At 48.7% G+C, this 11,043-nt stretch overlaps 1 protein-coding gene across 1 annotated transcript in view; it reads right to left on the reverse strand.

Annotated features, from left to right (window-relative positions):
• Positions 1–7,912: 7,912 nt before the first annotated feature.
• The window catches only part of SMIM11A (small integral membrane protein 11A), a 7,925-nt gene continuing 4,794 nt past the window's right edge, over positions 7,913–11,043 (reverse strand). Inside the window, exons 3-4 of the mRNA XM_005427787.2 lie at positions 9,583–9,762; positions 7,913–8,076 (exon numbers count right to left, since the gene is read on the reverse strand). Coding sequence (XP_005427844.1) covers positions 9,595–9,762 — 168 coding nt within the window. The 3' untranslated portion in view covers positions 7,913–8,076; positions 9,583–9,594. The remainder of the gene's footprint in view (positions 8,077–9,582; positions 9,763–11,043) is intronic.

Raw genomic sequence — 11,043 nt, forward strand, 5'->3', positions numbered from 1 at the left:
GCGCCTGCCACAGCTCCAGGAGCCTTTGGCCAGCCAGGGATGCCCAGGCTGGGCTTGGGGGGCTCTGGGCAGGGCAGGGCTGGCACTGGGGGATCCCTTCCCACTCAGCAATTCCATCATTATTGTTATTCCATGAGATCAGGAGCATTTGCCTTGGCATTTGTCTCCACTCCAGAGCAATATTAAGGTTCCCACCTTTCCTGCCCAAGACATTTGTCTGCTCCTCCTCCTCCTCCTGTTTAATCATTCGCACCCTGTCTGTCCCTGAGCCCCTCCCTGCTCCCAGACTCAGCAAACCCTGAGCTCAGTGACCTTCAGGGGGACACTGGGAATGGCATTATTCAGGGAAGTTTTGGTTTCAGGAACAGCTGGTAGGTGAGAGAGAGGTTGAGGGAGGGATAAATTTCTCATTATTGGCAGTGATTTCTCAACTTGGGAACTTCCAGGCTCCTTTCTGATCCCTGGGGGTTTATTCCCACTCAGGAATTCCATGGCTCAGTCCCACCAAGGCAGCACTGCTGGAAGCTCAGCAAGCTCCAGCAGAGGGAAGATTTAAACCTTGTTCACATCTCAGATGTGATTTGGGATAAATTCACCTTTTTGCTTTTTTTAATATATTTTTTTTTCACGTCTCCCTTCAGCTCCCAGGCAGAGTTTTGCAGGAAGGAATCTCTATGTGTGTGTGGATGATCCTGAGATGGATCCCAGTGGCATCTGCTCCCCAAAAACCCATCAGGGATTCGAGGAGGGAGCTGCTCCTGCCATCCTGCCTTGTCTTAACAATTGTCAGGGTGTGGGAATGAATGGAAGAGGAAAAAGCAGAGTTCTCAATCTCCTTGGGTCAGCAGGGCTGGACAGGAGTGTTGGGACAACATTCCCAGGGAAAAACTGGGATTGCTGGGGGGTCTGGGCAGGGCTGGGGTGGGACTGGATGATCCCTGTGGGTCCTTCCCACTCAGGATATTCCAACTCCCTCATGGGAGGTCCATCAGCTCCCCATTAGCCATGAAGGCTGAGGTTAATAATAATTAATAAATATTAACTAATGAGCTATGTCATATGTGCTATAATTAGAGGATGCAAGAAGTTAAAGCAATGCTGCCGAGACTGGAGCTGGGATCCCAGGGAACTGCCAAGGATTCTCCCCCACACAGAAGATCTGCAGAGCAGGAAAAAGCAGGTGGGATTGCTGATTTCAAAGCAGGGAAGGAAATGTTGGGATTCCTGTTTGGATGTTGGATCCCTTGGGATGCTGCTCAGGGAGCTCTGCCTCCAGCCCCAGCCTGGGGTGATTCTGGCACAAGTCTCAGACTAAAAGCTTTCAGTGGGACTAAAATTAAGCTGAGCTTATCTCAGCTAAAGTCTAATGACAAAACTACCCTGTTGAAGGTTCATATTTTCATTTTAAGATCTCAGAAAGCCCAGAGCCCTGAGCTCCCTATTGCAGCAGCCACTTGAGTCACCTCAGAACCTGGCAGAGTTTGGTTTGTTTCCCTTAAAATCCCAACAGCTTCTTTCCTGATCATTCCACAGGGATTGCAGCTTTTGTTTAAACCCACACAGCCTTCATGTGAGTAAAAGGAACCCTAAAGGTGCAAACACTGGAAATTTAGAAGCCAGTTTTTAATTTTACTCTTTTTATTTTGTGTCTTCAACACTTGGCACTGGTGACAATGACAATATCAGAAACACAGCCCTGTGCAAGGGAGGTACAGCCTGAACCTACTTTGGAAAAGAGGAATTTTATGGAACTGGGGAGGAGGAGAGACCTGTGCTCTGGAGGCACCACAGTGACCTGGCTCGTTTGTTGGGATGGGAATATTTCCAAGAGGTTCCTGAGCAGATCCTGTGGTGTTGATGACAGCCTTGGGGGTGATGGTGGCACTGGATGATCCTGGAGGGCTCTTCCCACCCTGATAATTCTGGGATACACCAAGCACTCCAAGGCCCTCTATCCTTGCTGCCTCCTCTCCCTCAGAAATGAAACTGGACTGAATTATCTTTTCCTCTTTCAAACGTGTTTTTAACCATAAAAACCTTTCTGTGTCCAGGGAAGGCCTGGAGGTGGCACTGAGTGCTCTGGGCTGGGGACAAGGTGCCCATGGGGCACAGCTGGCACTGCATGGGCTGGCAGGGCTGTGCCAGCCCCGGGGATTTGGGGATTCTTTCAGAATTCCAGGCCCCCAGCTGCTCTCTGAAGGAGGAACTGCAGCAAAGCTGAGCTGCTGTCTCCCCCCAGTGTCAGCAGATTTCTCCTGTTCGAGCTGTGGTACAAGAGACTCCCAAAGGTGAAATCACCTGGAAGCTGGGAGAGCTTCCCAAAGGTGAAATCACCTGGAAGCTGGGAGAGCACAGCTCAAAGTCCCCATGAACAGCAGGGAACAGCCATAGGTCTGTTTGGGGACAGGATGGGAACAGCCATGGATCAGTTTGGGAGGGGACAGGACTGGGAACAGCCATGGATCAGTGTGGGAAGGGACAGGACTGCACAAGACCTTCTCTTACTCTGGAAATTATTGAATATCCCCCATCCCAAGCTCTGGTGCTCCACTGAAATTTAGGAATGGCCTCAAGCAGGAGACAGGCAGGGCTGGATGGGATATTGGGAGAAAATTCCTGGCTGGCAGGGTGGGCAGGGCTGGGATGGAATTCCCAGAGCAGCTGGGGCTGCCCCTGGATCCCTGGCAGTGCCCAAGGCCAGGCTGGACACTGGGGACAGTGGGAGGTGTCCCTGCCATGGCAGGGGTGGCACTGGGTGATCCTTTAAATCCCTTTCACCCCAAACCACTCTGGGACTCTAAAAATCAGGCTGGAGTAGATTTGAAGTCTTTTACCTGCAAAGGTTTTTCTGATTTGGCTGCAGAGGCAGGAATGTGCAGGAATTTGCAGGATTTCCGAGGAGACTCCTCACAGCTCCTTCCTCCATACTCAGAGGCCAAAAAAAGAGCATTAATTCCCTTCTTGCACATCTTTGGCAGGGATGATTTTAAGCCCGACTTGATTGCTTTGGGTGCTAAATGGTGCCCAGTGGCTTTGGTGGTAAATGGGGCTGAAAAGGGAGATTGTGATTTCTGCTCACAAAACAGTCGTTAAAAAGCTAAAAAAAATCCTCATCACTATTATTTTTTTTCTAGAAAAATCTACTCTGGATAGCCTAAAAACTCCAGATTTGGGGCTAATATCCAAAAATAACCAGTGAGTGCACAGAGCCAAGCCCCTGGTGTCAGCAGAGCTGACAATTCCCTGGGGAGCTTGGGGGCAGTGGCTGCACCAGAATTCCCGAGTTTCCCTCAGGGAGGTGGGCACAGGCTGTGCTCACTGGCACCCCAGGAACTGAATTCAACCCCCCCAGTTCACCTTGGCATGCACAGGTGAGTGCTGCGAGCAGAGGGGAACTGCGGCATTCCCTGGCGTGCTGGGAATCCCTGAGCCTGGCAGGCCTGGGGCTGCTGCAGCGGGGCATTTCTCTGGGATCCAGGGGATTTCTCTGGGATCTAAGGGATTTCTCTGGGATCTAAGGGATTTCTCTGGGATCTAAGGGATTTCTCTGGGATCTAAGGGATTTCTCTGGGATCTAAGGGATTTCTCTGGGATCTAAGGGATTTCTCTGGGATCTAAGGGATTTCTCTGGGATCTAAGGGATTTCTCTGGGATCTAAGGGATTTCTCTGGGATCTAAGGGATTTCTCTGGGATCTAAGGGATTTCTCTGGGATCTAAGGGATTTCTCTGGGATCTAAGGGATTTCTCTGGGATCTAAGGGATTTCTCTGGGATCTAAGGGATTTCTCTGGGATCTAAGGGATTTCTCTGGGATCTAAGGGATTTCTCTGGGATCTAAGGGATTTCTCTGGGATCTAAGGGATTTCTCTGGGATCTAAGGGATTTCTCTGGGATCTAAGGGATTTCTCTGGGATCTAAGGGATTTCTCTGGGATCTAAGGGATTTCTCTGGGATCTAAGGGATTTCTCTGGGATCTAAGGGATTTCTCTGGGATCTAAGGGATTTCTCTGGGATCTAAGGGATTTCTCTGGGATCTAAGGGATTTCTCTGGGATCTAAGGGATTTCTCTGGGATCTAAGGGATTTCTCTGGGATCTAAGGGATTTCTCTGGGATCTAAGGGATTTCTCTGGGATCTAAGGGATTTCTCTGGGATCTAAGGGATTTCTCTGGGATCTAAGGGATTTCTCTGGGATCTAAGGGATTTCTCTGGGATCTAAGGGATTTCTCTGGGATCTAAGGGATTTCTCTGGGATCTAAGGGATTTCTCTGGGATCTAAGGGATTTCTCTGGGATCTAAGGGATTTCTCTGGGATCTAAGGGATTTCTCTGGGATCTAAGGGATTTCTCTGGGATCTAAGGGATTTCTCTGGGATCTAAGGGATTTCTCTGGGATCTAAGGGATTTCTCTGGGATCTAAGGGATTTCTCTGGGATCTAAGGGATTTCTCTGGGATCTAAGGGATTTCTCTGGGATCTAAGGGATTTCTCTGGGATCTAAGGGATTTCTCTGGGATCTAAGGGATTTCTCTGGGATCTAAGGGATTTCTCTGGGATCTAAGGGATTTCTCTGGGATCTAAGGGATTTCTCTGGGATCTAAGGGATTTCTCTGGGATCTAAGGGATTTCTCTGGGATCTAAGGGATTTCTCTGGGATCTAAGGGATTTCTCTGGGATCTAAGGGATTTCTCTGGGATCTAAGGGATTTCTCTGGGATCTAAGGGATTTCTCTGGGATCTAAGGGATTTCTCTGGGATCTAAGGGATTTCTCTGGGATCTAAGGGATTTCTCTGGGATCTAAGGGATTTCTCTGGGATCTAAGGGATTTCTCTGGGATCTAAGGGATTTCTCTGGGATCTAAGGGATTTCTCTGGGATCTAAGGGATTTCTCTGGGATCTAAGGGATTTCTCTGGGATCTAAGGGATTTCTCTGGGATCTAAGGGATTTCTCTGGGATCTAAGGGATTTCTCTGGGATCTAAGGGATTTCTCTGGGATCTAAGGGATTTCTCTGGGATCTAAGGGATTTCTCTGGGATCTAAGGGATTTCTCTGGGATCTAAGGGATTTCTCTGGGATCTAAGGGATTTCTCTGGGATCTAAGGGATTTCTCTGGGATCTAAGGGATTTCTCTGGGATCTAAGGGATTTCTCTGGGATCTAAGGGATTTCTCTGGGATCTAAGGGATTTCTCTGGGATCTAAGGGATTTCTCTGGGATCTAAGGGATTTCTCTGGGATCTAAGGGATTTCTCTGGGATCTAAGGGATTTCTCTGGGATCTAAGGGATTTCTCTGGGATCTAAGGGATTTCTCTGGGATCTAAGGGATTTCTCTGGGATCTAAGGGATTTCTCTGGGATCTAAGGGATTTCTCTGGGATCTAAGGGATTTCTCTGGGATCTAAGGGATTTCTCTGGGATCTAAGGGATTTCTCTGGGATCTAAGGGATTTCTCTGGGATCTAAGGGATTTCTCTGGGATCTAAGGGATTTCTCTGGGATCTAAGGGATTTCTCTGGGATCTAAGGGATTTCTCTGGGATCTAAGGGATTTCTCTGGGATCTAAGGGATTTCTCTGGGATCTAAGGGATTTCTCTGGGATCTAAGGGATTTCTCTGGGATCTAAGGGATTTCTCTGGGATCTAAGGGATTTCTCTGGGATCTAAGGGATTTCTCTGGGATCTAAGGGATTTCTCTGGGATCTAAGGGATTTCTCTGGGATCTAAGGGATTTCTCTGGGATCTAAGGGATTTCTCTGGGATCTAAGGGATTTCTCTGGGATCTAAGGGATTTCTCTGGGATCTAAGGGATTTCTCTGGGATCTAAGGGATTTCTCTGGGATCTAAGGGATTTCTCTGGGATCTAAGGGATTTCTCTGGGATCTAAGGGATTTCTCTGGGATCTAAGGGATTTCTCTGGGATCTAAGGGATTTCTCTGGGATCTAAGGGATTTCTCTGGGATCTAAGGGATTTCTCTGGGATCTAAGGGATTTCTCTGGGATCTAAGGGATTTCTCTGGGATCTAAGGGATTTCTCTGGGATCTAAGGGATTTCTCTGGGATCTAAGGGATTTCTCTGGGATCTAAGGGATTTCTCTGGGATCTAAGGGATTTCTCTGGGATCTAAGGGATTTCTCTGGGATCTAAGGGATTTCTCTGGGATCTAAGGGATTTCTCTGGGATCTAAGGGATTTCTCTGGGATCTAAGGGATTTCTCTGGGATCTAAGGGATTTCTCTGGGATCTAAGGGATTTCTCTGGGATCTAAGGGATTTCTCTGGGATCTAAGGGATTTCTCTGGGATCTAAGGGATTTCTCTGGGATCTAAGGGATTTCTCTGGGATCTAAGGGATTTCTCTGGGATCTAAGGGATTTCTCTGGGATCTAAGGGATTTCTCTGGGATCTAAGGGATTTCTCTGGGATCTAAGGGATTTCTCTGGGATCTAAGGGATTTCTCTGGGATCTAAGGGATTTCTCTGGGATCTAAGGGATTTCTCTGGGATCTAAGGGATTTCTCTGGGATCTAAGGGATTTCTCTGGGATCTAAGGGATTTCTCTGGGATCTAAGGGATTTCTCTGGGATCTAAGGGATTTCTCTGGGATCTAAGGGATTTCTCTGGGATCTAAGGGATTTCTCTGGGATCTAAGGGATTTCTCTGGGATCTAAGGGATTTCTCTGGGATCTAGGGCATTTCTCTAGGATCCAGCAGGATCTTGCACAGCAGGACATTTCTGTGGGCTGGCAATGCCTTTCTGCACTGCTTTTGTTCTCCAGTCTCCAAGGAGACGGCTGGAAAAGGGAGATTTGAACATCCCTGCACTTCCAGGGAGCTCCCTGAGCATCCCCTGTGCTCCCTGCTCAGGTGAGGGATGAGCTCAGGGCTTCTCCAAGGGCTCTCCAGCTTTCTCTTCCCTCCTTTCCTCACTGCACTGGAAAAATTCTGCTTCTGCCTAACTCCCAGAAGGGTCTAGGAGGTGTTTTGGCATGGAAACGGGGATGTGAAGGTCCCTGGGGCACTGCCACACCTGAGCCTTTATTGTTGTTCCTCTAATTCTCTGTTAGGAACCTAAATCTGCTCTGGAGCCAGGCTGGGAGAGCTGGGAGTGTGCAGGAGATGGAAAAACTGCAGGGAGAGCTCAGAGCCCCTGGCAGGGCCTGAAGGGGCTCCAGGAGAGCTGCAGAGGGACTGGGGACAAGGCCTGCAGGGACAGCACCCAGGGAATGGCTGCCAGTGCCAGAGGGCAGGGCTGGATGGGATCTTGGCAATGAGGAATTGTTCCCTGGCAGGGTGGGCAGGCCCTGGCACAGAGTGCCCAGAGCAGCTGGGGCTGCCCCTGGATCCCTGGCAGTGCCCAAGGCCAGGCTGGACACTGGGGACACTGGGAGGTGTCCCTGCCATGGCAGGGGTGGAACAAGGTGATTTCAGGTGATTTTGGTGATTTTAGGTCTCCTCCAACCCAAACCATTCCAGGATTCCATGCTCAAGTTCTCCAGGATTTGGTGCCACTGCAGAGGCAGGAACAGCTGCGCCAGGCTGAGCAGAGAACAGGGAACCAAAGAGATTTCTCAGGATAAACCTCCTGCCATGAAACTCCCTCTGTGATCTCCACGGGCCCAAGGAAGTCCTGGGTGCACCAAGAGCCTGGAGCTGCTCCTCTCCTGGGATTGTCCTCCTGATTCCAGGCAGGCCCCACAGCCTGGCCCTGGCAGGAGGCAGCTGCAGAAGCTGCACTGAGCCCTCCCCACTTCCTTCTGCCTCTCCATGAGCCTTGGAGCCCCCCAGGATGCATCCAGAGCATTGTTCTCCTCCATTTTTCCCTCCAGAGCCTTTTCCTCTTCCATCCCAGCCACCTCCTTGCAGCTGATCCTTCCCAGGTGCCTCCCCTGCAGCTCCAGTCCTGTGAGGAAGCAGCACCCACGTTTATTTTTTAAACAAAGACTTTTTTTTTTATTGCATAAATAGAGGCTCAGCTGCTTTGTACATATAAAAACAGAGATAATTTAAGTGTCACTCTGAGGGTTACCCATCCTTCTTTTCCAGGAAGGCTTCATCCTCCTGGGAAGGGAATCCAAGTGTCAGGAACCTGCAGGGTGGGGACAGAGCAGTGAGAAGAGCAGGCACAGGGGCTCCAGTGTTCCCAGGGCACCTTTGGAGCTGTTCCCAGCTCCATGGGGGAATTCCTCCCTCTGAATCCCAGATTCAGCAAGGACAGGGCCTCTGCTGGGCACCTCTGGGGAGTGGGAAGGGAATTTTTGTGGAATCACAGAGGTTTTAACACCAAGGGTAGTGTCACCTGCTGGGCACTGAGGTTTTGTGATGATCCTGGGGCAGAAATCCCTGGAGCTGTGGGGTTTGCCAAACAGAATTCCCTGGGATAACACTGCACAGAACCCCAAAATCCAGGGCTGGTTTGGGTTAGAGGGATCTGAAAGCTCATCCCATCCACCCCTGCCATGGGCAGGGACATTTCCCACTACCCCAGGCTGCTCCAAGCCCTGCACAACCTTTCCTTTGCCAGGGAAGTGCCCAAAATCTGCCCCAAAGCCAAGTCCTGAATCTGCTGGAAGCATGAAAAACCCCTTTGGTTTTGCTGTTTTTTTGTTGTTGTTGTTGTTGTTGTTGTTGTTGTTGTTGTTGTTGTTGTTGTTTTATTTTTGGTTTTGTTTTTTGTGTGTAAATAGAAAAAACTTTGTTCCCATGGTTATTCCCAGGGCCTCATTTCTAGGCACAATTCCCAATCCTTGGGAATAAAGGGAATAAAACAGTGACAGGGTGGAAATAAAATGGAGGAAAGATTTTAAGCGTCTTTAGATGGGAGGGGATGACCTCAGAAAGGGAAATAAGATTTTATTTCAATGAAGAGCAACATGACATCAAACTCCCACTGAGCTTCCAAAGGGCAGGCAGGAATAGAATTCCCATTTTGCTGCAGAACAGGGAGAAGTGAAGCAAACTGCTCCAAAAATGACAAGCAAGGCAGGGAATAGAATCCAGGCACCAGGCAGGACTCATTCTGCTCATGGATTTGCTCCAAGAATGCAGGGATTGCTTCAGCTTTGGAAACAGAGGGGAGGAACTCGGGAATTTCAGAAGGAAAATCCCAAATGTAGGGAATTTTGTAATGTTCATTTTGCTCTTTCAAGCAATGAAATGTGCATTTTTCTCAGGGAATTCTACATGGTGGATGTTCCAGGGCAGAACCTGTCCCTTTGGGAATTCTAGGTGTGGAATTTGCCCTTTCCAGCTACACCACCCCCAAGCTGTCAATAATTTCACTCCTCTAGAAAGGCTGATTATTTTCTCTCTTTATTTTGTGACTTCAAGCCCAAGCTCTGATTGCAGCATCCTGCCTGCCTGCTCCCCTGCAGTTATTCCCAATTTATCCCCCTCTTTGTGCATCAGGCACAAAAACCCAGGCAGACAAAACCAGAGAGGGAACATTGTGCTAAAACATCCTCAAACAGGACAGTGGTTCATGCAAGTCCCACAAAAAATGAGAGAGCAAACCCCTGAAACATCCCAAAAAATCCAAATCAATCCCACTGGGATTAACAATGCCCAAGCCCAGGAGCTGGGATCAGTTCCACACCTGAGGCACTCTTCACTCATCCTTCTTCTCTGCTTCTGCTTTCAGTTTCTCCTCACGTTCCCTCTTCAGTTTCTCCTCAATTTTCTTGCTCTGGTACATTTTGACTCCAGCAAAGGCCAAGCAAAGGATCAATGTTTTAGCTGCCAAAATGTACATCAGCAGTGGGAAGTTCTCCAGAGCCTGGAATGCCAAAGAATCTGTTTAGGCACTTCTGGGACACGTGGACAATTAAAATTGAATTTATAGGGATGCTCTGAATCTTCCATTTCAATATTAATGCTCCTCTCTCACTATGGTTTTTATTTGTGTGGGAAATTAAACCAGGCAGAGCAACTAAAAAAAAACCAAAAAACCCCTTTCCCTCAAGTCCTGAACTCCTTTTGCTCATTTTCCAGCAATATTTGCACCATCTGGAGTTGAAAAAAGGGAAGAGCTGGGTATTTTAGGGAAATTGTGCAAGTGGAAAAGCTGCTGAAGAATCCTCACAAGTGAAGGATCCCTGGGGATCAGCTCTCAGATGGGATCCCCAAAAACACTCCATGAAACCTTAACTCACAGCAATTCTGTAATGAACCTGCTGAGAAATGGAAGGGGCAGATAAATGACTTTAAACTGGGAGAAAAGTGAAAAATCCAAGGATTGCTGAATGCCTGCAATTGCACAGAGTGTTTCAATGCTATAAAAATATAAACCTGGAGAGGGAAATGCAATGGAAATGAGTGGTGGGCACTGAGCAGGCCCCAGGGATGGGGTGGGGTTGTTGGGGGTCTGTGCAGGGCCAGGCCTTGGACTGGGTGATCCCTGTGGGTCCCTTCCCAGCAGGATATCCCAAGGTTCTGTGGTGAATCTGTGAACTTGGAATTCACCCTGTTCCCTCAGGATCTCCCAGAGCTGTCAGGACACATCAAAGCTCTGAATTTAGGCCAAGCCTTGTGTCCCTACAGCAGCAGGGAGCTTGGAAAAACAGCACCAGGCTCTGTCCATGTCCCCACAGCCACAGAGGCAGCAGCTCTGCAACACCAGGGCAGGGGGAAAGTTTGATTTAATGAGCTCAAATGGTTAATTACAGAGTCATGGAGTGGTTTGGGCTGGAAAGGATTTCAAAGTTCATCCAGTTCCAGGGGCAGGGACACCTCCCACTGTCCCAAGCCGCTCCAGCCTGGCCTTGGGCACTGCATTGCACTGCAAAAAGCATTGATCAGTGCACGGCGAGATTTTGTGATTAAAAGAAAGAAATAAAAAAAAAAAGAAACCAACCAAAATACATTGTGTCAACTTTCTTCCTGATGTTTGTTTTACTCATTTCCAGAAAACAGCTCTGGAGCTGCGCTGTAAAATCACCAACAAGCTGATGGATGCATTGGTGAGGTGATAAAATGATAACAAAAGAGCAGAGGGGGAAAGTGGCCTCTTTCTGCTCCCAGTGAGGGCAGAGGAAAGTTCTGGAACAGCCAGCAGGAA

This window comes from Geospiza fortis, unplaced genomic scaffold (genome assembly GCF_000277835.1).
Source record: "Geospiza fortis unplaced genomic scaffold, GeoFor_1.0 scaffold96, whole genome shotgun sequence".
Lineage (NCBI taxonomy): Eukaryota > Metazoa > Chordata > Aves > Passeriformes > Thraupidae > Geospiza > Geospiza fortis.